At 39.8% G+C, this 25462-nt stretch overlaps 3 protein-coding genes across 8 annotated transcripts in view; all 3 read left to right on the forward strand.

Moving 5' to 3' along the window:
- Nucleotides 1–19721, forward strand: part of acsl6 (acyl-CoA synthetase long chain family member 6) — a 29679-nt gene extending 9958 nt beyond the window's left edge. For 2 of the 4 annotated variants that reach the window (XM_026372354.1, XM_026372355.1), the window contains exons 2-21: nt 552–772; nt 2055–2169; nt 3398–3462; nt 5656–5757; nt 5869–5968; nt 6461–6639; nt 8202–8234; nt 8794–8845; nt 10874–10947; nt 11122–11199; nt 13633–13767; nt 14189–14323; nt 15071–15166; nt 15359–15431; nt 17020–17108; nt 17307–17423; nt 17529–17672; nt 17903–18004; nt 18121–18192; nt 18452–19721. In XM_026372354.1, the coding sequence (XP_026228139.1) occupies nt 552–772; nt 2055–2169; nt 3398–3462; nt 5656–5757; nt 5869–5968; nt 6461–6639; nt 8202–8234; nt 8794–8845; nt 10874–10947; nt 11122–11199; nt 13633–13767; nt 14189–14323; nt 15071–15166; nt 15359–15431; nt 17020–17108; nt 17307–17423; nt 17529–17672; nt 17903–18004; nt 18121–18192; nt 18452–18592 (2123 nt within the window). In that variant the 3' untranslated portion in view covers nt 18593–19721. Of the gene's footprint in view, nt 1–551; nt 773–2054; nt 2170–3397; nt 3463–4647; nt 5032–5321; nt 5340–5655; nt 5758–5868; nt 5969–6460; nt 6640–8201; nt 8235–8793; nt 8846–10873; nt 10948–11121; nt 11200–13632; nt 13768–14188; nt 14324–15070; nt 15167–15358; nt 15432–17019; nt 17109–17306; nt 17424–17528; nt 17673–17902; nt 18005–18120; nt 18193–18451 lie in introns of those variants that run through there. The other 2 variants (XM_026372356.1, XM_026372358.1) reach the window with 2 other exon arrangements.
- A 1769-nt stretch (nt 19722–21490) lies between these two features.
- LOC113170391 lies at nt 21491–24412 on the forward strand. 2 transcript variants are annotated; one of them, XM_026372467.1, is made up of 8 exons: nt 21491–21848; nt 21957–22060; nt 22351–22708; nt 22784–22906; nt 23018–23054; nt 23196–23251; nt 23392–23423; nt 23527–24412. In XM_026372467.1, the coding sequence occupies exons 1-8, from the start codon at nt 21758–21760 to the stop codon at nt 23863–23865; spliced, it is 1140 nt and encodes a 379-aa protein (XP_026228252.1). In that variant the 5' UTR covers nt 21491–21757; the 3' UTR covers nt 23866–24412. The 2 variants fall into 2 exon arrangements, with proteins under 2 accessions (XP_026228252.1, XP_026228253.1); XM_026372468.1 differs by having other exon boundaries at nt 23205–23251.
- Nucleotides 24413–24810: 398 nt separating this feature from the next.
- fnip1 (folliculin interacting protein 1) overlaps nt 24811–25462 on the forward strand; it is a 32521-nt gene continuing 31869 nt past the window's right edge. For both annotated transcript variants that reach the window (XM_026370392.1, XM_026370393.1), the window contains exon 1: nt 24811–24986. In XM_026370392.1, coding sequence (XP_026226177.1) covers nt 24895–24986 — 92 coding nt within the window. In that variant the 5' untranslated portion in view covers nt 24811–24894. The remainder of the gene's footprint in view (nt 24987–25462) is intronic.

Consider the following 25462-nt stretch of genomic DNA (forward strand, 5'->3'; position numbering starts at 1 on the left):
TACTAACAGTTAAGAATTTTTTATTTAGAGTTTATTGACTGTGGAAGTAAAAGATCTTTTTAAACCAGGAATTGTGGACTGTTTATCACGTTTTCACATAGTTGTCTTTGGTCAGTTTTATGCTTACTGCTGCAGTCCGGTGTCAGGTGCCAGACTGTGGTTTTATCTGTTTCAGTCCCTCTTCTTCTTTTTGGTCTCTCAACCCTTAGAAGGCTCTGCGAAAATATGAAGGTCAGACAAAATGGAAAGTGTAACGCTACAACATAGACGTATGCAGAGTCTGTGGGTTTGAACATGATCTGCTTGCAGATTTAAATGTATTTCGAATTGAATTCTTGGACTGTTTATAGCCATGTATTCTCAGATTATTTCTATTCTTTAACAACAGTGCATCAGAAATGTCAAAGCCATCGCCTGCTGTACCTGATTTAGCTGAATAAAATATTGATTACATATATTTTAAGTCTCTTTTACCAAATTGTTCTGTATGAGGATAGTTTTGTTAACATGGCTGAAACACTACAAACTAACTAGTGTCTTCTTTCCCGCAGAGCTGAGTTCCACCTTGATGGAGAAGATGCAGGCCCAGGAGATGATAAGTGGCCTGAGAATACCAGAGATGGATGATATCAGCCAGTTCTTCCTCTCCCTGCCAACCTCCACGTTGGTGGGCATCGGTGCGCTGACTGCCGTGCTTACGTACTGGCTGGCGACCAGACCACGCCCCATCAAGCCGCCCTGCAGCCTGCAGCACCAGTCTGAGGAGGTGCCGGTAAATTGGAGCAGGGTTTTACTGCTTTACTGCCTTTTACTGCTTTACTGGAACAGTATTTTAGAGAGTATTTGTGAACTACTTCACAAACACATGAAGAATATTAACAATTGTATTTCTCTCTCCCTACACTTCCAGCTTTTGTTTGATTTGGATGTTTGATATTTTACTGTCGCTCTGCAAAGCCCCAGATAAGAAAAGCTCTGAGTTGATAAAAATAAAAATGTTGATACACTCATTTAGGTCACCTTCAGTTGCTTTCATGCACTCACAGCAATAAGTCATAAGAAGGAGTGCACTGGGGTTGTTTGTTGTTTTTGCCCTGAGTTTTACCTGTCAGACTAGATATGTGGGGCTTGTTGGGACAATCAGCAGTCTGATCATAAAACTGACAGACACTGTGGCCTCCTGATGGTTTATTATTAACAAAACATCAAGCTTCCACCTTCAGATCAAAACATTTTGCAATCTTCACATATTAATAATGTAAAATTGCAATATATTACATTACATGTCCTAAAATAACATCACAACAAACTTTAGCCTCTATTAAACCGCGGTGTTGCTTGTTTTGACATCATTCAGTGCTACGAGTGCCCAACATGCCCTTGAATCCACCCCTGTCCTGGTTTACCTTAACCACGGTTCCAACCAAAGCGAAGACATTTATTTCTGTGTAGTTTTCACACGTGCACACCACAGCCCTGTGCCCTCTCAGTGACAACCGAGACTGGCAGCATGTGTCGTCAGCCAGTGTGAAACTCCCCTGAAAGGCTTTTTGTGGCTACGAGGTGTTTTGTTGGTAAAAGTGTTTTAAAGTAGTGGTTCGACAGGATGACTGACACATGTGCACGTAAAGACACACAGACAAACACACAGGATTCCAGGTCAGTGCTGTTGTGAGTTTAATAACATGCCCTAATCCTTTTGACCTGACTCATTTGCACAGAGGAATTTAATTTACCAGTCTTTGTCTTCATTAGAAATAAGAATGCTCCAGCAGTGTACACACAGGGCTACGTGACAAAGCTCAGTAGATATTTATATATATGAGCTGACAAAAGACGGAACAGGAGAACCGAATGTCTTCAAACCCTCCCAGAGGCCTTAGTGTCTATTCAACACGGTCTTTATAATGAAGAAGTCGTTGATCTTGTTTTTCTTATGCAAATTATGTTTTTAGCGTCACAGCATAAAGTCACGTCTTCATCACATGTAGCTGTGTATCGATGACACTGAAAATGATTTGTGATGTCACACACTCTGTCTCTCTGTGCATCAGCATGAGGGTGGAGGTCGCCGGTCCATGATGGGCGACAGGACCAAGCTGCTGACACATTACCATGATGACGCCACAACCATGTATGAGGTCTTCCAGAGAGGCCTCCGTATTTCTGGTGGGTAATATACATGGACCCGGACTGGTTTTACAATACAATTACAATAATTACAACAAGTTCAATATTTACAGAGATTAAAACTCTCTTTAACAAGAGCACGCTTAGAACATAGCTTAAAATACAAATAATACAGTCTAAATATACAATAGAGTCAACAAAGGACAAATCAGAGGTGATGAGATGTGTAAAAGTAATATAAAAAACTGCAGTCAATAAACCATTAGACACAACGGGGACGCTAATGATTTATAGTCACACGTACAACACGCACATTGATTCACTATATGATAATGGACACATTCTGACACGTTATGTCATGTACACAATTTATCTGCTAATATCTAAATGAGAGAAGTTCATCATCTGCAACTCAAACCTTAAATACTACGTAGGACAGAATACATTTAGGAATACAAAAACACTGCTGGACGAGCAGGTACACACACATTCACAGAAACACACTTCTTTTTTTTAATGCATGTGAGCAACACTGCAGACAGAGATAGCACACAGTCTGACATCGCTGTGGTCTGATGGTAAAACCTCCAATCGTGTCCCTGCTGCTGGAGGTAAAACGAGCCCTCTAGTTGCCAAGGTGATGGCCATCGTTGCTAACAGTAACAGTGTCAGGCCTCACAGCCAGAGAGTTTATTGACTCACAATGCAGAGATATTTCTATCTGATCGAGTTGCGCACCTGCTCAGATAGATAACTACAGGTTAAAAAGTCATTCTGTCTTTATGGTTGAATAAATCATTTATTTTAAGCCTGAAATAACACAGTGGTTAGTTAGTTGGGAAACTAAATATTGTGTAATGAGGGTTTGAGGAATTTTGTAATTTGTGTTGTTGCAGAAAAGTCTTTGCTCTTTGTCATCATCCCTCCTGTTTGAACGGGTCATAATATTAACGAATGAAGGAGAAAACCCACAGCCTCTGTTCTGTGCAATGCAGCCTGCATTAGTCCATCATCTGGATACGTTCCAATACGTGTCTTACTGTCCACCACTGCAGCTCAGCAAGGAACTATTTAATAAGAAGAGTTAGAATGAAACCTACTTTAAAACCTTGGAGGATTCTCACTTGAGATGACGTTCACTTCAATTTTTGTTTCAGCATCATGTTTAAAATCTGTCTCTGCTAATAGCATGTTAACGTGTGATGTGTTTTCCACCATCATATAGATTTTAAAGTGGGGTTTTCTCCTCCTAATGTGTGTTCAACAGGTGATGGACCTTGCTTAGGCTCGCGGCTCCCTAACCAACCTTACAAATGGATCTCCTATAAAGAGGTTAGTGCCATGCAGGGGACATCTTATCTCTTTCTAACAAGCACAGTTCTATCTGAGAACAGAGGAGCATGTAGAAGGAGCGTGATAAAGATGTGACCTGCATTTGAAATCACAGGCAAATACTCCAACAAATCCTACAGTTGTGGCTTTGATCACAACATTATTATAATTTTAGTTTGTAAAAATCTCTTCAAACAGTCGGATAATAAGCTTATTCTGTGAAGACATTCTGCAGCTCTCTGTTCCCCAATCTCAAACATCATTATCTCTAATTAACAGGTTTGTTATGACATTTGATGAGCTCTAAACTAACCCAAACTATTGCAGTAACTGTATAGGGAATCACTATATTGTAGTTTACAGCTTGTGTAACAGAGAGGCTTTGTAGCACTCACTCTGCCTAGCAACTAAAACTGTACAGCAGTCTGCAAACATTAACAAACCGGCTGTAAAATGTTGCAATGGAGGTTTACTAGAGGGCAACAGCATTAGAGTCAAAGTTATAATTAACTTACAGACGTTACAGACGTTGGATGACATGTAGGTTGTTAGTTCATCATCTTGCTGCGCTGTTTTTACACTATGGCTATAGCTCATAAATCACTGGCTATCTATCCTGCAGAAATAATGATTACATATGAAAGCAACAGAGGCGCAATGGAAGACTTTGTTACAGCTTTTTCTAAGTACAAAAATTATATTTTATTCAGCTTTCAAGATGCATTTTGTGAGTTTGCAAACACATGCATATTTAATTTACACATATACAGTAGAAAGTGTCTTCTGTGTTAGAATGAGCTGATTACACAAGGATTAATTACCACTCTGTAGTTGGCCAACAACATAAATACTTTTATAAATTCTCTTTATATCCAGGTTTTTGTAGGAAACATACATTTATCTTTGTAAAGTGTAGCTTTTCAAATGAAGCCTCACATCAGAGACATGGGTTTGCTAATCCAGGACTTTGGTTCAGGTTAAAGTAAGATCATGGTTTTGATTAAATATAAATAAACATGTTGTGTCTGTGAACTTTTTTTCTGTATAACATCAGACCACAGTCTTTGCCTGTGCACAACGTGCCTAAACATACACTTGAAAATAGATAAAATAACCAATTTAATATTCTGACAGCTTTTGAATTGTCCTTCTATATGTTTTGTATGTACAGGAAGAAAAAGCACAACTCCCAACAATGTCAAGGCCTGAATGATTTTATCACAGCAATCGAGTTGATGTTTAGAACAAGACAGCGTCAGGATCTCAGTGTTAATGGCAGTTTTACTTTAAATCATTTTTTAAATATCCAGCCGTGCGTGTCGATTGGAGGCTTTCTTACATATTTACTCACAGCAGCTGAAAACTTCCAACATCCACGGAAGCAGTTTTAGGTTCCAACAAATCTGAGCACGGCTGACAACTGACAACCTGCCCTGTCTTGGAGAGCAGTCATGGTGGTTGGCGGGGAATTTTATTCAGACGAGAGATGTACAAATTGTTGTAGATGAACTATGTGAATTACGCCACCTTCAACATTTATCAGTGACATCATGTTTTTAAAAGACAGAGGTGGGTGGAAATCTTCTTCTTTTTTCCTTCCACTGTAATTCCCTGGAAAGGAAGACAAAGCCGGGTTTGTTTACAGAATCAGAGAGAGGTCGCTGCATTCTTTAATTCAAACACTGCACAATTCATTCATCAGGCACAACAATTATGCACAAGTTATTACGCTGTTTTAGTAAAGTAGCTCAAATCCTGTTTGTTCTGATTTGATTTCAACATGACTGTAGATTGAGACACGACATTTTGGCAGTTCAAGAATTTACACAGTAGAAGCTTGTGCAGTTTTCCAATAATGACGAAAACTGTGAATATTTGTAAGTGGGTAAGATGAGCTGTCAGTGTCACTGAAGCGTGTTGAGAGTTAAACCGATGATATCACCAACGTGGATCCAAATTTAGCTAATAACTAGTATCAGGCTTTCAGTCAAACTCCCAACACTAAGGACAAGTCCTGCCTCCTGTAGTTTTTACAAAGAAGGTGAAAGAGTAGAGTAGAGGTGTAGAGTTTCTAAAATAGCTTCACATGAATCCTTCTCCTTTCTTGATTATTTTTATTTTACTTTGTTCTTTTTAGATTTTATTTGTTCCACCCACTCTAACGAGTTGTTGTTCCATCTTCCCACTCTGTAGGTGATGGCCCGGGCTGAGCACTTGGGTTCTGGCCTGCTGCACCAGGGCTGTAAGCCCAACCCAAACCAGTTCATAGGAGTGTTTGCCCAGAACAGGCCAGAGGTGACGCTCAGCTCTCCGTCTTTGTCTCAGTGTTTTTTTGTCATGTTGTCTCTGTTTCACTGCATACCATTGTTACACTCCTGACCTTTGACCCCTGACTTGTGATTGTAGTGGATCATCTCAGAGCTTGCTTGCTACACTTACTCCATGGTGGTGGTTCCACTTTATGACACTCTGGGCCCCGACGCCATACGGTTCATCATTAACACCGGTAAGAACACACACACTCGAAGTGACGGTCGCGCTAATACACACTGGAATACTCAGAAGAACAAATGAGATGACACCATAAGACGTGTGTGGGTTATGAAACAGCAGCTCACACAGCAGCAGTGGAGCTCCCCTCACTGGTGACTGGAAGCATCGTTATCAGCCTCACACACACTTCCTGGCTAAAAGCTTATTTACAGTAACAACTACAGAAGCAACAGACGCAATTATAACGTGAGAACTTTGTTGTAAATGAGAGCTGCTGATCTATTAATCTTACAAACAATACTTTGCTATGTAATGTGTAACAAAACCCAAAATACACTGAACTTACCACTGAACTGAAAAGAGGCATTAACAGCACATCAAATCAGATTTCCAATGAACCCCAAACCCACATCTGGGTCTCTCTCTTTATGTTTTTGTGCCTTCTTTTGTTCTGCTGTTATTCACACAAGGGTACGTGTGCTCTTGTGTGCTTGTGTCGTTGCAGCTGACATCTCCACGGTCATCTGTGACAAAGTAGAAAAAGCTCAGGTGCTTTTGGAAAATGTGGAGAGGAAGGAGACTCCGGGCCTGAAAAGAATCATCCTGATGGACGCATTTGACTCTGCTCTTGAGGAACGTGGCAGGAGCTGCAACATCCACGTGCAGGCCATACAGGAAGTCGAGGTATGAGATGTAGGGGAAGACAAAATGGGCCTCGTGGACGTTTTGGCTCAGTGCAAGTCACACAGAATGTCTTAAATGTCTTGTCTGGTTAGTCAGACACATTACTGAACAGTTTGTAAAAGTCAGGGTCAATATAAAGGAGATGGGCTGGAGTGAAAACTCACCCTTACCATGATAAAATTAAAGTCTGCACAATGACATGTGATAAGGACCAATATAGAACTCACCACGTGATGAGATACAGTCAACGCAGTGCCAGTGAGCAAGTTTATGTAATCACATGTCTTATTTCAAGAGTAACAGTGATTATTTTACACATTTTACTTATTGAAAAAGCCGAATTAATGCTTTAAAACATCAAAACATGTAGTTGATACGGAACCTTACTCATATAGAAGTACATTGTGCATTTGGTGGTAACTATTTTCAGCCATGGACACAGGCCTGTAGTGAGTGAGTATTCAGTATTCACAACAGAATGATGGTACGTGTGGAATTTACCCAAACTAGACCACGGTGCCAGTATTAATGTTAGTAAAAGGTCGTATAACCCAGTCCAGCTGTGTGATTGTGACACTGTGTGTTTTGGGGAAACATTGAACATCGATTGCATCGAGGAATAAGGAACAAGGTTTTGACCTTTTCATGGAATTTAGCAATAAGAAAAATGTAAAAAACTGCATATTATCCTTTTTTTAATTATCATTTTAATCGTATTATTGTATCGACCAATTCAGGCCGTTGTTGGCAGATTGAATAACATCGAGTTATTGATTTGTCCAAACATCAGTGCACAAACTTTTTATAGTCTTGAAAAAGTTTGTTGCTGTTCACAAAGTGAGATTCTATGAATGTGTAGACAAAACAAACTCCCATTTAGATCAGTCAGAAAATGAACAGATAGTAACTTTCTTATCAGGAATGTTAGATGATGTCTTTATCAGCTCGCTTCTGGCTGCACAGAATCTACCAACCATGGCGTTTCATAACCACAAAATCCCAATCGTACTTCTCCTGTATGTGAGCGTTCAGACTAATCCTGCAGCTGTTTTCATTCCTGTAAATATGAAGCTCATTCACAACCAACATGCATGTGATCTAAGGCGAGCAGTTAGGATACAAGCATATTTACTCCCTTGTCTTTGTTTGGTTCTGAACATGGCAGCATCGATAAAGGGAGAACCATTTTGCATGTCCGAGTAATTAAACAAGAATTTTGTGGCACTGCAGAGACAATTGAATGAGTTGCAGAAGCCAAGACAATCACAGGAAAGTTGTTGGCAGACCAAGTACATAATTGTCATTTTTCTGTGATGATCTTTCTTTGTAATAGAGTCTTGCCCATCTGGTTTACTACTATTACATGGTTTAAAAGAAATGAGAGCAGTTAGTGTAAATGCTACTGCTACAAATGCTGACATAGAATTTCACATGTGGCAGGAAAAATACCCACAAATGGTGTTCGATCAACACACAACCTCACGTTTGGTGTTTGGTGGAGTTTTGCATTGCAAATGTCATGTGATGATCTCACTTCTTATTTTCGTGTTGCTTTCTTACAGGCTCTGGGCAGAGACCACCACAGAAAACCTATAGTAAGTCTTAATTCAAAATCCCACCTGCATTAGTCCACACTGAAATAACTATTTGATGGATTTTCACGACGTGCTTATTAATAGTGCACATAGTTGCATGTTAGCACTGTGAACTAGCCTGGTGAACATGATCATACCTGCTTAACATCAACATATTAACATTACAAGCATGTTTTCATGCTCTTAATAGCGTTTAGCTCAAACCACCTCCTCACAGAGCCGCTCATTGACTCTGCTCTGACTAGAAAAAGATGATGAGTCCATTGGTTTCTCCCAGAGGTTCTGTTTGGCGGCTTCAACGAGTCCAGTTCCCAGCAAACAGCATCTTTGTGATGAACTCAGTGAATTTAACATCACATGTAACTGAACCAGTTTAGAGCCTGGTATGTGATTAACATACTAATCAGTGACAATATGCGTTATCACAATAGAAAGTTGAGTTGAGTGCAAGTGTTAAAACATTCTTGATTATTAGCAGCTGTCATGTTACTACGCCCCAAACTGCTGCAGATGTGACGGCAGACAAAACAAATCCTCAGACGTCTTTGTTTCTCCACAGCCACCAGCACCAGATGACCTGTCCATTGTGTGTTTCACCAGTGGAACCACAGGTATATTAATTATAAATAACATGAATCAGTTGTGTCTGATGAGGAGGAGATAGAATAATATTTAATAGTTACTTTTATTACATCACTATTAATGTGTTTCCATTATTATTAAGCCTTAATATCAATCAACAACATTTTACAGCCAGTTCTATTTATAAGAAAATCATATTTACTAATTGGATTAGATCATTTACTGTGTGCTTCTGTGTGCATGCCTGTGCAAACCTATTCTGCATCATGCCCAGCCAAGGAATATGGTATGCTCTATTATTAACCACCAATAACAACCACACCCTTAACAAGGTTTCCCTGACTGACGTCAGTCCACACAATGTTTTTCACCAACTACCAGATAAGCTCAGAGTGATATGTTGACCTACTCCCTTTATATAATTCTTAAATATGAATGTCCATTCTGACTCCTGATCAATCTTGTAAATACTTTGTTGTTGTTTTGTTTGTATTTACATGCAAGACACACAACTGTACTTTACTGTATAACAGAATTCACGTTGGCACGTCGCCTTTAGTGGATCAAATTCAAAATCTCAGTGAAATTTATAAAAAATATTTGTTGTTGATGTAACACTCACTCTGGGTTATTAGCAAACGAGTAGGACAGGACAAACCCCCTGATGACACATGAGCATTGGTAATTTAATGTCTTTAAAATTCCTTTCCAGGTCAGTGTAGTGGTGAAGTTTCAGCAGCTATGTCATAAACAGTACAGGACAGCACTCGTGCTTCATCTTATTGTACTGCGTTAAAAAGCAGCTGCAGGCCCTGTAGGTAATCACCTGTCGTCTATTTTATAGAGAGATTTTATAGAGCTGCCTGTATAATCTGTCACCTGCTCCTTGTTTTCTATTTTCAGTAATCAGAGCACTAATATATATTTAGAATAGTAAAATTTTCACTTATTTAATATAGTTTGTATTTTATGACACATAATATGTACAGAAACTGTGACTAGTCACTCGAAAGCTGATTACTCCACAGTAAAATAAATAAATACTGTGCTTTGGTTTGATTGTTAGACAGCAGATTCACAGGAGACAGAAGGACAAACGTTTACTGTAAATGACCCCAGTTTTGTAGGAACAACAGAGAGATAGCAAGAGGCTCATTTCAGTTCTCCCTCCTCTCATTATATACTGTAAATGTCCACTCTGGATTCCCCAGCGTGTTCCAACATGTAAGAGGGTGTCGCATACATGTGCTCGTTGGGGACGCTTGATCCCACAGCGAGGGAACAAATGCAGGGTCACATGAGGACTTATGGTGTCATTTTACAACTGACACAAGCTGCAGCTCCCTTCTTTCCGTGTCCACCGGCTGAAAATGGAGCCACCTGCTGGGGCTGACAGAAACTCCAGCACCGGGTTACGTTTCCACAAGTCGTTGAGCATTTCCAGAGAATTCCCTCCCTCCTTGTTGCGCCATCTATTCAGCTCTGAACCAAAAAAACATGTCCCACATGTGTTGGAGTCAGATGGTATGTCTAGAAAGAGGAACGGCTTTATTTAAGAGCCATTGCCTCACATAGACCACAGAGTGTGTGAAAAGGGGGCTGAGGAATGAAATGGCATTACAGTAACTGAGAAATGGCAATTTTAGTCTATTATAAGAAATGCTGTTCACGGAAAGACACTTTAATTATTTAATTTCCAACAATAGTTGTTGAAATAACGGAGGCACGTGACAGGAGAGGCAGTGTTTTCAGCAATAGATTAGTTTGAATAGTTTGTGTGTTATCGTGTTAGGTTTGAAATGCAAATAAAATGAAAATTAAACATAGTTTTTGCTCCGTCCATCACATAGTTTATTAATCTGTCCCTCAGCTTAATCTGTCAGCTTTAGGTATCAAATACTATTTAACAACACAGCTCTGTCACAGGTTATTCTTGTGTTTTAAGATGATATGAGTAAAATGTGGTGGTAGTTCTGCTGAGTGTCGATCTTCCCCTTGCAGCACTGTATGGTCCTTTGTGCAGGTATGATGATTTGTGTGTTTTCTGAATAACACAGGAAACCCAAAGGGAGTCATGCTCAGCCACGGGAACGTGATAGCAGATTTCGCTGGCTTCCTCAAAGTAACTGATGTGAGTGACCCACTCTCTCTTTCCACAGGAAGTTTTTATTGCTTTCACCCAGTCACTTGGGACAATTTTACAAAGTGGCCTGATTTTGCAAAGTGTTTCGTCACTGTGGTTGTAATACTTTTGACTTTACTGTTTTAGCTTTTCTAATTGTTTGCCTTCCTCTGTCCCCTGCAGAAAGTCATATTCCCCAACCAAGATGATTGCCTCATTTCCTTCCTGCCACTGGCTCACATGTTTGAGAGACTCATTGAGGTAAATGGCCTGAATTCAGATCTGTAGCCGAAAGAATGCAATAGGTCCGTGAGGGGTTTCGGGATGTGAGGAGGAGGCAGAGGAAGGATTTACAGTGGGATCAGACAGTGGGCGTTAATTAGTTGTTAGTCATTCAGTGTGTAGGCAGGATGAAAACAGTGGGAGAGGCTCTGTACCCTCATTTCCTTCTCTCTCTCTCTCTCTCTCTCTCTCTCTTCTCTAGTTTCACTTTACAAATCTGCCCTTTGTACATGTTGCATAACCATATGAAACACTTTACTGTAAATCCCATGTTTACCTGCTACTTGGCTGTGTTCACATGCCTCATGTACCTCCTCTCAGACTTTTTTTCCAACCAGAGGTAGTATATTTAACTGCTTTAATGATGACTGTGCAGACTGAACAGTCTTCACTGGAACATTTTTGTGGCCTTAATAAGTGATGAGAACATGCCCAGTCTGAATTTTATAAAAAGTCTACTGTTGAACTGTGGAAAATAACTAGATTTTTCAGTTTCTGTTTTAGTCAGAGTTTGGTTTTAATTTTCAATGTTTACAAAGTGAGAACATATTTCTGTCCATCTCACTGCTGCCACAGGGACACTTTCCCTAACATGCACATGTTTTCCAGTAAAAACCCATTTAGAAATACAGTGGACGACATGAGGTTACTGCAGAGAAACACACTGAATTCATGAAAAGACCATGCACACGCATCAAAGACATAAAAAGCAAAGGTTGCATCCGCTTAAAATGAGAGTCTTGATGTTCGTGTTTGCTTAGTCACCTGTCAAAGTACAGCAGCATCTCGATAACGTGAGAACACACAGGAAACATAAGCACGGCGGTCTACCCAGTCTTGCTTTTCCTGTTTAATTTTTTTAATGGCCCAGGTGCATTGGTGGTTTGGTCAGCTTAAAGTTGCTGCTACATTCCTTCCTCTAGATGAGAACACATAAACAGCCCATTTGGAGAAAGTTTCATTCACATCCACTGACTGAGCATTGAGAACAATTTGAGCAGCTGCAGACAGTGAGCGGTGAAGCTAAAGCCATTTTCATCAAACTCTTCACTAACTCTTACAAAAAGGATGTTCTCATGGTCCTTTTTAATAGTTAATATATAAATATGTTTTATATAAGAACGTGAACGAGTAGGTGTGAATACTTGTGTATACAGTATGTGCCCTCACAAGTGTTTGGCCAATCAGCTGCATCGGCTTGAACCAGCTTGGTTTGTTTGTCTTCAACGTACAACAGCGTTGTCTGGAACATGATACACAGACACAGGAAACCACCTAACTTCCCCTGAGTGCAGCATCAGATCACACAATAGACGCAAGTTCAGAAGTCAAAAAGACACAAACACATCCCTCTATATCTGATACTGGTTTCAATCAAAGGCAAAAAACGAGAGAGAGAGAGAACCGTGTGTGTTTTTGCGTGTCTGCAGATAGCTTGAGTAACAGGAAGAGGGTCACAGGTGCTGCGTTTTATTACAACCACTTGACAACAAAAGGATGCATGCAGAGTTAATCTGTGTCACAGTCATCACAATATTTTGAAGAGCACATAAAGTATGTTTCACTCAGATTTTTAAAGACTACAATGCCTAAATTGCAAACCTTTGCAAGCTGCAACCTTAGTTGTCTCACTGCCTGATTTGTAGTTATTGAATTGAGTCAGAAATATTCAAATGCAGCACTACATCGTATATATACTGAGGTGGAGAGGAGCAGTTTCACTGATGATTAGTAGATCATTACCGAATGATGGTTCACTTCTCCTGTTTTTCCTCTCTCAGTGCAGACTATTCTTGAGCTTGATTGCCTCAATTTCATGCTACTTTTATGCAAGCTGTACCTCAGCCCTCTAGAATTTAGTCTTTATTGGAACTACTGGAGGTGGCTGTAAATGTAAATGTAGTAGATCAGATTAAATCATCAAATTCTGATTATGCATGAACGTATGTGGTAGAATGTGTAGAATTAAAACAAGATTTGAATCTGCATAAACTCTGCTGGAGCACTGCCGGTGTTTTCCAGTACATCACAGTGATGGCAATGACAGCAGTGTTGAAACATGACATGTGAAGAGTGAAGCTTCCTCTTTTTGCTAAATGACAACACATATGATGACTAATACGGTGCTGTTCAAAAGTTTGGAAACTCGTTCCCATTATTGAGAGGTATTGCACATGAATGCCCAAAAAGTGCTTCTAAGTTTATCGGTAATCTATCATCATGTATTTCCTGAAGTAAACAGTTGAGGTATTGTTACTGCAAATTCACACACTGACAATAGTCACCAGATTTTGTGTTTAAATAAAAGGTTTATTTTTTTCTAATGTTTTAGTATTAATGTGACTTGATTTTTAATATTATGTGAAAACTCTGCTCACAATGTTCGTGTTGCTGTATGTGTCTGTCTTGCAGGCTGTTGTGTATTGCCATGGAGGACGGATTGGGTTCTACCAGGGCGACATCCGTCTCCTCCCAGATGACATGAAAGCCCTTCGGCCAACCATTTTCCCTGTTGTGCCTCGACTGCTCAACCGCATGTACGACAAGGTGAGATAACGGAAAAAGAGGCTTTTACAGAAACTGGTGATGAAGCAATTTAATCTTAGCTTATTGTGCATCACTCCAGAAATAAACACATCAGCTGTCATGATTGCCTCTGGCTTGGAAACTGATTCACACTTTAAGTGGGATCACCTTTATGAGTCATGTACAGCTCTTTTCCATCCAGTACTGCTGCTGAGGTTTACAGGTAGTAATTCCAGACTGATTTCTTCGGAAATGCAAATTGCTCAATCAACAGCAGGAAAAAAAAGTTTTTGTTTTGCACTTTAAATAGTTTTGCCTTCTTCCTGGCAATGCCAGGGTAGTTTACATTAATAGGTGTTTTCAGCAGTAGAAATTAGAAGGGACTGTCCCCAACCAATCCAAACCAAAAAAAGGTCCACGTATTTCTTTGGCTCCTCTGCAGATCTTCAGCCAGGCGAACAGCCAGTGGAAACGTTGGCTGCTCAACTTTGCTGCCAAGAGAAAAGGTGCAGAAGTCAGCTGCGGAGTCATTCGCAATGACAGCATCTGGGACAAAATCTTCTTCAGTAGGATTCAGGTAAATACTGAGTTCTCTCCCCAAGTTAAACATGAGGCGTCGACTTCATGTGCAGCTGGGGACGTCTGTCACATCAGCTGTCGACATCCTGCAACAACACAAACACATTTTATTCTCCTGGATTTTAGAAGTCAGTCTCTATCTAAGTACATAATCTGAGATTATCAATAGATAGATATAAATAGATAAAAAGATATTTATTTGGGGAGTGACACTACTTCATCAGAACTGCTCGGGTGGCAACTTCCACTGAAATATGACCTCCCAGCAGCTGCCATCAGATTCTGATTTAGCTGTACTCCAGTTGGCACTTCAGCTGCTCAGTGTGGCTTTAGAAAACCAGAGTGACTCTGCTAGTAAATGTGAGCATGAATGGTTGTCTGTTCTACTGGAGGTAGGTAGATAGGAGGACCAGCGTAGAGGTGGTTCCCTTATCTAGTGTTAACATGACACTATCCAGCCGCTCCATGTGTCAACACTGTGATAGACCAGTGTGTACGCTCCTTGGATTGACTCCAACACGCTCTTGAGGCTTAAAGGAAAAAGGGTTTTGACAGGAAATGAATAAAAGAATGTTTGTAAATCCCAGTTAATACATGGAAGTACAAGACATATTAAATATGGACACCAAACTAGTTTTAACTTCAGCACTCAGCATGAAGTCTTTTCTTCATTTATTCTCATTATGATTTTAACAGAAATGAAGACTTTATTTTTGTATTGATGAGGTGTTTTCTCTTTGTACAGAACAGCCTTGGTGGAAGGTTGAGGATGATTATAACAGGAGCAGCTCCCACCTCGCCCAGTGTACTGGGATTCCTCAGAGCAGCTCTGGGATGCCAGGTCAAAAACACACACACACACACACACACACACGTCAAAGAGCATTGTAAAAACATTTCTGTTAGTTGAAGATCGCAGCTCTACAAACCCTGTGTACCCTACCTGTTCAACAATCAGTCCACTGAAGAATGCACTGACATACATAAGTTTAATTAAACTACACGTTCACATTTCATTGTTGTGTGTGTTTAGGTGTACGAGGCGTACGGCCAGACCGAGTGCACAGCTGGCTGCACCTACACCACACCTGGAGACTGGACCACAGGTGGGATTTGATGATATGTTACAGTTAGCTACATGATTTAAAGTGAAGTTTTAATAATAATGTGAAGTATTATGAAAACAACTGTAGATCCAATGACTACCTCTTATGATTTAATCAATATAAACAAAAGTATTTTACACACAATACAGATAAATGATGCTAAAATTTTAAATATTACAGTTGTCATTCATCATAAATAGCTCTTCAAATGTTTCTGAAAGTGCCAAATGAGAAACACGTCAACGTTGCATTGCGGAAGAAATGTCTTTTAATGAAGGTATTTGGATCTGTGGGAGGATTATTGTTGAGTGTCTCAGGGAGAAAAATGTGACAGGAGAATTTACAGTTTCATGCTATCATGAGATAAGGATACTGGTTAAACATGATCATCCAGCACATTGCATTTCTTCCGACCCTTCGCATTTTTGAGCCTCTGGCTATGATCAAGGCAAAAGGGCCACACAAAGTCTGATGGTATCTAACTTCATACCAACGATGAACATGCCAGCACCTGCTCAGGTGTAGACGTTTACATATGCACTCTAAAGTTTACACAGTGTATAGGGAGCTTTCACAATAATGAATTTTCCTATAAAACAGGATTAGAAGTTAAACCACATGAAGACTTTGATCTCTTAATATAATAATGAATTCACTGAATAAATTCACTTAATTCCTGTAGGTGTGACTCAGGGAAAGTCAGCATATGGATCGTGCACGCTGGGATATAGAGGTGTTTCATTGAGCCAGAACAGTCAGAACAGACTTTTTCTTGTCTGTTCAGGGTTTTATAATGTACATAAAATCTTTTGTTAACGTGTTAGCATTAGTATTTTTAGTATCTTAGTCTAGTCTAGTGTAATTGTTGTTTTATTTCGTCTATATGCTGGACACAGAGGTTTGCATTGGGATATTGCAAACTGTTTAACTACCACCAAGTTGATCTTAACTCCAATCATTTTGATCTTTATCACACAGCTATTACTGCTGTAATAGTGTTTTCAGCATCATTTCTCTTGAGAAATGTCCATTACTGTACATTTTGAAGTTAAACATTTGCAGCTAAGCTACTGATAATTAACTAAAAAAAGCACTGTGGTAAAAACTGTGTAAATAAAGATAAAAAACTTTCTCTTTAACATGTAATGAGGATGTACTGAGACGAATGGTGGGAAGTGGGAAATAATACACTAGCTATTTTTAAATTTTACTTGATGATGATAATTAATGCTGAAAAAATAAAACACTACAACGAATTTGTAATGTAATATCAGCTTTTACGTCTTCTGCAATACATCCACATATTTTTTAAGAGAAAGGAAGGCGGAAAAGAACTCAGAGAATCTCAATGCTGTATAATTACATTTCAGACTAAACCACAACATGAGTGTGAATTGGTATGTGCCTCAGCCTGTTGTGCTGCCTGCAGTAGAGGTAGCACTTAACAGATTGTTGGAAACACCATGCTGACTAACATCAAAATGCAGCCTGTCATCACCCCCTGCTGCTCAGTTGTGATATTTCATTAACTATATGTATTTCTTTATTTCAAGATTTTCACTAAAGTTTCCTTTTTGTTTGGACTTAGGTCACGTCGGAGCCCCACTGCCGTGTAACCTCATTAAACTGGTAGATGTTCCTGAGAAGAACTACTTTGCCTCAAAGGGAGAAGGAGAGGTGAGCGAAGAATATTCAGAAAGAAAAATAATACATATACATACAAAATGTGAGAGCATCATGCCGTTTGAATTCAATACCTTAAAAAATATAGATGTATAAAACATAATTCTAGAGTATTCAGAGTGAATCAAAGTGATGTGTTTGTACAGAGTATACATATATTTCACCTTCAGCCTTGTCTAATTGTTTGTCTAGGTTTGTGTGAAGGGACCAAATGTGTTTAAGGGCTACCTCAAAGACCCAGAGAGAACAGCTGAGACGCTAGACCCAGATGGCTGGCTGCACACTGGAGACATCGGAAAATGGTTACCTGTATGTGCACACAGCCTCAGTATTTAATCATAATTAAGTATTTTTTATTGCACAACATGTGTTTTAAATAATGCTCTGTGTATCGTCTTGTTTCTTGTACTGTAGAATGGCACACTGAAGATCATTGACAGGAAGAAGCATATCTTCAAGTTGGCGCAGGGTGAGTACATCTCCCCGGAGAAGATCGAGAACATCTACATTCGGAGTGAACCTGTGGCACAGCTTTATGTTCACGGAGACAGTCTGCAGGTAAGGACATTAACAGACTGACATATTATACATGCCCACTACTTCAATGGCTGATAGGCATCAATATAGAGCATGTTTCCTGCTCACATTTATAGTTATAATTCGTGTTTAGCTTTAGAAAGTGTACTGAAGCAGAACTAATGTCACATATGCTCAGTTACGTGGTGCCATTTCTAAGTTGACTCACTACATAGTCAATTGATTGTTCACCAACTGTTTGTTCTTTACAGTCATGTTTGGTAGGAATTGTCGTTCCTGACCCCGAAGTCATGCCTGAATGGGCCAAGAAGAAGGGCATATTAGGTACCTACAAGGACCTCTGTAAAAACACGGTGGGTGACTCGGGACCTAAATCCTGCTACATGACCTGATATAATCAGCTTTATCATAATACTGTTAATGGTAGATGCTGAAAATGACGAATATAACTTTCTTCTTTTATCAACAGGAACTAAAGAAGGCAATTATTGATGATTTAGTACGTCTTGGCAAGGCCAGTGGCCTCCACTCTTTTGAGCAGGTAGGCAGGCAGCTATATGTTTGCATATTAGACTCAAACATGTTTGTTATTGCTGTTATTTATTATTGTTTAAATGATAAACATCTTGATTGTCACAAAAGAATAAAAACATGGAAAGATATATTATTTATGTAATTATTTTAACATGTTTTGTATTTGTGTCACTTGTAGGCTTCCATACCCTAATGCTTTGTTAATATATAAAATGCTGTAATAACAATTCCATATTTTTCTATGCTTTTCCATTTTGCTTTTAAAGGTTAAGAACATCTACATCCACAGTGAGATGTTCTCCATTGAAAATGGCCTCCTGACCCCAACACTAAAGGCCAAGAGACCGGAGCTGAAAGAGTACTTTAAGGACAAGATCGAGCAGCTCTATAGCAGCATCTCCATGTAAAGGCTGGCGGATCTCATTTCCCTTCAGGCATCTTAACACTAAGATTTGCTTTGACCATTGATTTACAGTGGAAGAAAGATGTGATACCTTAGGTTTAACATGCTTTGGGAAAGAAAGGCAAACCTGGCCCTACTGTAGAAGATCTGAAATGTCTAAATAGAAGAAAAATCAAACATCAAAACAAATAAAATACGAAACAAATTGCTATGTGTACTCCTTTGATGTATGCATTGGCATCATAATGAAAATCTTAATCTTTAAAAAGACAATTATTTAGCTTTTGGCTGTAATAACTGAATTCTTTTTGTGACTGGGACTTTTTCATGCCACACAAACAAAGTCTTTTTGCAGTTCATTGTTGTCTAGCAGAGAGCAGCACAGATTTGCCAACGCCGAATACAAAGCACTGTCATTAGTTTTCAAGAAAAGCTGCAAGTGTACTTTATTTTTAAAATGTGTTATTGATGCCAAAATGAACTGTCCAATCAAAAATATTGGTGTTGACACAGGCGCTGATGGCGGCTTTTGACGTTAAAGCCGTTTACTGTGGGCTAGCCCGCTGCAGGGACACTAGTTGACTGTACAGTTAGATGAGTTTGTAGTTTACTGGAGTTTTAGGAGTTGTATTGGAGTGTTGGTTAGTGCTAGCTAGTGTTAGCTTATAGCAAAGAGTGGAACAGGATAAACTTATGCTAATAGATGTCTGTAGGATAGATAGCTAGAAACGCCTGAAGGGCTGAACTGAACTATTTAAAGTCTGCCACTGTCACTTTTCTTCAACACAACAAAGTATAATGTTTTTGTTTAATAATGAATGTAAGAAGAGACCTGTCCTCTTGTACCTGGATGACTTCCTGTCATCTCACCTGTAACCCCACTGTCCCAGCTCTAAGCTGCAATTAGACAGTTTTTCATTTTAGCATCAACAAGTTGTTTTCTAACTTAAATTTAACATCAGTGCTTTGTATTTACAATACAATACGTTGGCATCGCACCTGCTGGGGAACCCTGAAATGCAATACGTGTCTTTCTGTGTGTGATTTGATTTTAACATTGAATGAGGAATTCACGTCACAGTGAAAACGAATTAATTTAGTTATTAAATACAAAAGCTATAAAACAAACTTTATTTTACTTCTATGTCTGATTTTTTAATTTAGACATTTGAAATCTTCCATACATTGCTACCTGCTTCCCACCCAATCACACCACCCAATGCTCCGTTCCCAGCAGCAGAATCTCATCATCTCATTATGTTGAGCAGACCATTCCTACTTCCTGTCACTCTGCTTCTCTTCTCTCCTCTTTATCAGTTTAAACCTATCAGTCCGACACAGCCTGAATCCATAGTTGTGTGACAGCAAGCGTGATGTCTTTGTGTGTAGTGTAGCTTAAGGAGATGTCTAGATGTGTGATAACGCTGACACCTTGTGGGACAGTAACAGATTTAATCCCCAGTGGAAACTAGTAGATGTTCATTTCACCAAACAAGCTTTTTACTGCACATTAAGTAGGGCCTTGTACGTCTCCCCTGACACAACAAGGATTGAAGCTATGTTCAGCCCAGACACGGTGCAATCAGACCAAATGCTTCTGTTTGACATCAGAATTAGTGAGGTAGAGAGGGTAGTAGCTCCTGCCTTACAAACCATTGCTGTTGACTTTGTTCCACGTGGAACATATGAATGTTTGAGCCAAATCCAAATCACTTTTTGTGTCATGTATTCCCTCGTTCATGACGTCATCTCTACATGGCTGTGGTCAGACGTTTAGCATGCATGATCCTTGTTTATATGAAGCACTGGCCCACTGCAGCTGTCATCACACTCCCCGCTCTACAGTCCAAACAGCAGCTTTCGTTTTATCCAGTTTTGCACAGTATGTGTATGGCAGGTAAAAGTAAATAAAAAAGAAAAACCAGGGTTCAGGGCAATGCATGCAGTTTGTCCCTGATTCTAACACCGTTAGCATTTGACTTGAAAAAGAGAAATATTCTTTGTGGCCATTCATAGGACGTTGCGCACAGCTGCCCAGAGCCACTGCTGCTAGCGTGAGGCTTTGTAACGTACAGTAAGCAAAGCCGATGAATCCCACTTACTGAAGGTAACCAGAACAAACACTGATTTTTAAACGAATAAACTTTTTTTCTGAAGGGGTTTACACTTAGAGTAGAAGTAATGTATAGGCTTTTTAAGTTGATTACCGTCCCAAAGCATAAACAATGTGGATGTACATTAACGAGGACAGCTAGATGTAAGCATATTTATGAAATCAATGGTTTGAATGGATTTTTTCTCTCTTTTTGCGTGTAGTGAGAAGAATTGTACCTATTTATTTATCTATTCTGCTGTAAAATGGAATCAGCACCATATCCTTGTAATGATTGAGTGCAGCAATAGGGACGAGGGAGGGTGGGGAATAAGAAAAGGACAATGAAATAAAAGATATTCTGGAATGATTTTAAACTTGTGTCTTTGTTCTTTCTTCTACTGGTGACGTTAAAGCAAGCGTGGGCAATTGGATCTGAATGTGTGAAGCTGCATGAGTGGAAGCGTGGCTTTCAGTGAGAGGTCCTAAAACAAATACATGTCCATTAAATTTTGTTGACCTCCCATTCAGATGTTATTTGTAATGTAAATGTAAGAAGTTGTTTATTGGAGTAAATGTATTGGGACATGATTTAAAAATACAAGAATGTGAAATCATTCTTGTCTGCAAAGTGACTTATAACTAAAGCAAACATAAAATGGAAATACTCAAATAAAAAACAAGAAGTAACTTTAAATGTTACTTAAATACAGAGTTAAAGTAGTTTCCTTCCACAACTGTAATTATTCGCTGCGGCCACCAGGGGGTGTGAATCCTTATAAACATACGACCCTGTAAAAAGGTCACACGACAACGAATATATGGACATGAAAGCACAGTACAACCTCCTTTAAAGACAAAATAAAACGTAGATGGTGCACATTGTGATTTAAATGATCATCAGCATCCGACTGACAGAGTGCACGTGCTCAGGTGAGCTCAGGTGGTTGCTAGGGACCGAGAGGAGCAGCTGCGGTCTCATCAGCGTCTCAAACATCCGGATCAGACCTGAACCTGGATACCTAGCAGTTTATTGGTTTATTGGGGAGTTTAAATTTGAAATCACTTTATTTGGTAATGGGGCGAAACAAGTGGCGAGTTTGTCGTGAGACAGGTTTACATCAGAAACGAGATACACCTGTGAAACCAGCGCTGGGAAGACGAGAGAGTAAGAAAACACACACACAGGCCTTATGTTTCTCATGTGAACCACTAGGAATGTCTCTACTAACTATTTAAACTCAGCTGATCATTAGATGTTCACTTCGACCCTCAGAGCACAGGAGACTTCTGCCCAGCAGGAACCATGAGGCACTTCCAGAGGAACCTGAGGTGGAGGAGCTGCTTGTTCCCACTGGCACAACCATCAGTCCTGTGTGGGTGAGTGTGCTGATCATGGGGTGGCTCTGTTTTACTCCATGTGTGTCTCAGGTTATTCTCTAAGAAATTAATCAAATTATGTCCCTAGACAGTCACCTGTTTGCCCCCTTGTTAAGGATCTGTATGGGGTCAGAGAGCATTTATATTTGGGGTGCTAGAACTTTAAATTTAAAGTTGTTTGAAAAGGTAAAACATATCCATCAGCTGTGTTAGACCAACACTTTTAAGTTTGTGGCTGTTATTTAAAATTGATACTACTCTCTCCTCCTTTCCATCCTCTATACACACAGACTAGCATTAAGCCTGTCCACTGTAAATCCGTGTTACACTTGAGCAGACCTGGATTTACTGAAAACCCCAGAGACACAGCCGTCTCGCCTGCCACTCGTGCCAATAAAAAATCTGCGTGCCAAGTATCTTCAGCGTGTCACCCACCCATTCAGATGGCTCCAGACCCTGAAGCCATTAGAGGTGGCGAAATAGTAGTTAAGGAAGACGAGCAAAACTTGGCAGTGGCTCAAACAAGCGTAACATCTTCTGGCATGGAGTCAGACACAACTTTCAGCTCCGATGATGATGATGAAGAGTGCTACTCCTCATGTTGCAGCAGCTTACCCTCGCCTGAGATCTTCAGAAGAGAGAACGATGGTGTGTGTGCATGCTTGGAGATCCATCACTAAACTACATACAGAAGGATTCTAATGTTTTCTTTTGTCTTCACAGCTGAAACAGTTAATACTGAACTTTGGTGTCTGCACACTAACATGAAAAACTCCACCTTACTGGATGTGAGCCAGGCTCAGAGTATCCACATGCATCAGCCTCCAAACCTGTCTGCCATCATTGGTAAGTGGGGAAACAAATCCCACACACATCTTAACCCTAACCCTAATCCTGTATGATTTAATTTGATGTCTGAGTGTTGGTATGTAGCTTAACCTCAACCTCTGTCTGCAGATGCCTCCACAATTCTTGCTGAAAAGTGTGAAATCAGGTGAGTTTGTCAGGTGCATTTGGTCTAGAAAGGTCGGTTAATGCAACATTTGACAAGTAATGCCTTATAATATGCTGATGCTTCTGCATTGACTGATTTAGAGCCAGAACTAGTTCAGTAACTGCTTTTGTCTCTTTGAAGCAACAACAGAGGACCTGAAGCTGAGACTCAAATACAATCAGACTCATTTAAATCAGGTAAAGAGTTTAACACATTAACACACACTTCATTTAACAATATTTATCAAACAGTATGCACACATATTCAACGTATTATTAATCTTTCAGGAAATGCTGAATGTATTACAATCAGTAATTTTGTGTTTTTAAATTTTTAGACAAAGAAAAAAAGGGCAAAACCCCAGATGAAGTAAGAAAACCACCTATTTACCTATTGCATGTGATCTAAAATATAATTTATCCATGTTTACTTATGGTTATGGTCATGGTCAAATGTTATTTTGCTCTCACAGCTCACCAAGAAAAGGCCCATTTTGTGCAAGAAGGTGGTTTTTAAAAGCCCCATTGCTGAGATTTCTCCTGTCCAAATATTCAGCCGAGCAGATCAGATGAAGCCTGAACAAACGGCAAGAGCAGTGAAGAATAATTCTAACGATGACACATTACATCTGAAGGTGACACTGAAAAGGCCGGGAAAACGTAGTCCAGAAAAAGCCAAGTTCTTTGACTTTGTCACTGACAACGACAGAGATCTGTTCTTTCAGATGATGAGAGAAAGGTGTAACAAACTCCGAAGTGCTCCTTTACTTCCTCTCACAGCTGCTAAACACACAGTTGCTTCTGTTCTGTGACATTTTAAGTCAAAATAATCTATATAAAGATGTGGATTATGTTCCATAAACAGTATTAATGAGTTTTGATTGTAAAATGACCTGTAGATGAGCAGTCTGTGTGTATTGGAAATCTAAAAATAATCTAATAATAATAAAATGCACCATTTAATTATTATCTAAATGTGTTATTTTACGAGTCTGCCATGTGTTTGCTCACCATAATCTAATCTATATGCTTTACTATTCAATATTAGTTTTTGTTGTCAGATACAGTTCACAGGATTGGTGCTTTTGAATCAAACATCCGTTTATGAAAATGCACTTCCTCTGTACACACTGTGTCACACTTTCGTTTTATTTGAATGTCATCAAACTGGTGTGATACAATATGACCACCAGATGTCAGACCTGCATTCTCAATAATTCTTACACAGTCTTACTTTTACTTGTCTCGCAGAAGTTGTTTTCTAGTTTGTGTGGAATCTGTTTTCTTTTTCTTGATCAATTTACTTATTTATTATTTTGTCTGTGCCACAAGAGCTTCATTTAATTGCTGAATGTAAAATAAATGTGTTGTTAAAATGTGAGTGTAAGTCTCAGTGATGTTTTACACCTGTTTTGAGTAATGCCTCTTTGCAAGTGTGTGCAAGAGTGCGCCTGCAGCACGTGAAGGTGCAATAGATATGTGAATAAATAGGTGTAGTGGGACGTGCCCAGGGGTTTGTTTCCTGCCCTCAGCTCGTTGTTCGCGGTGTGCTACGTGTCTTGCAGCTGCACTTCTTCATGCTGCCATGATTCCCGACAAAACATCAACACGGCGAGTCCGCTGACCACGTGGTACGGGGCCAAAAATACCAGCCAATCAGGCATGTTGTAGTAGCGTGCGCAGCGTGCGGTCAGCCAATCAGAAAAAAGCAGCGGGTTGCCGAGCAGCTCCTGTGACTAATGCTGTCATATGACCGACACCCATGGAGACAGCTACAGGGAACAAGACTTGCTCTTGGATTTGAAAAGCAGACACTTGTGTCGAATGTATTTTGGTACAAAATGCCTCCGACTCTCTTCCAGAAACTTTTCAACAAGAGAAATGCCATTTCGTCGCCGCCCCCGAGATGCAGCAAGGAGGACCCAGCGTTCAGGTAGCTAGCTGTTTAGCATGTGTGTGTTTGTGGGTAACGTAACGCTGTAGTCACCTGTGGACGCTAACGTCTTAATGTCATTCGTTACGGGGGCTGGAAGCATTAGGGTTAAGGTGAATAAGTATGTTAGACACAGCAACAAACTTCAGACGTGTATGCTGTCGTTAGTTTAAAATCAATGCCGCAAAGTGCAGGGAGACGTGAGAGACGTGCAGCGCTTGTCGGGGTGGTTAGCTAACATGCTAATGCTAGCTAGCAGACGCGTCAACGCTAGCGGTGCTGCTGCACATGTTGTCTCTTTGTGTGACATAGATTACCTCACCAGCTAGCGCTTATTGCTCTTTTTCCTCAAGTGCTGCTTTCCGTGCCCGTGTTTATTACGAACTGATAAGTTGATGACAAACGCATCGTCTCTCCCTGGAGTGTCATTTAACAAGCTAATCGCTAATTTCGCTTACAAGTTGCAGAAGCGGTGC

The sequence above is a fragment of the Anabas testudineus genome, chromosome 14, assembly GCF_900324465.2.
Source record: "Anabas testudineus chromosome 14, fAnaTes1.2, whole genome shotgun sequence".
In the NCBI taxonomy this organism is placed as follows: Eukaryota; Metazoa; Chordata; class Actinopteri; order Anabantiformes; family Anabantidae; genus Anabas; species Anabas testudineus.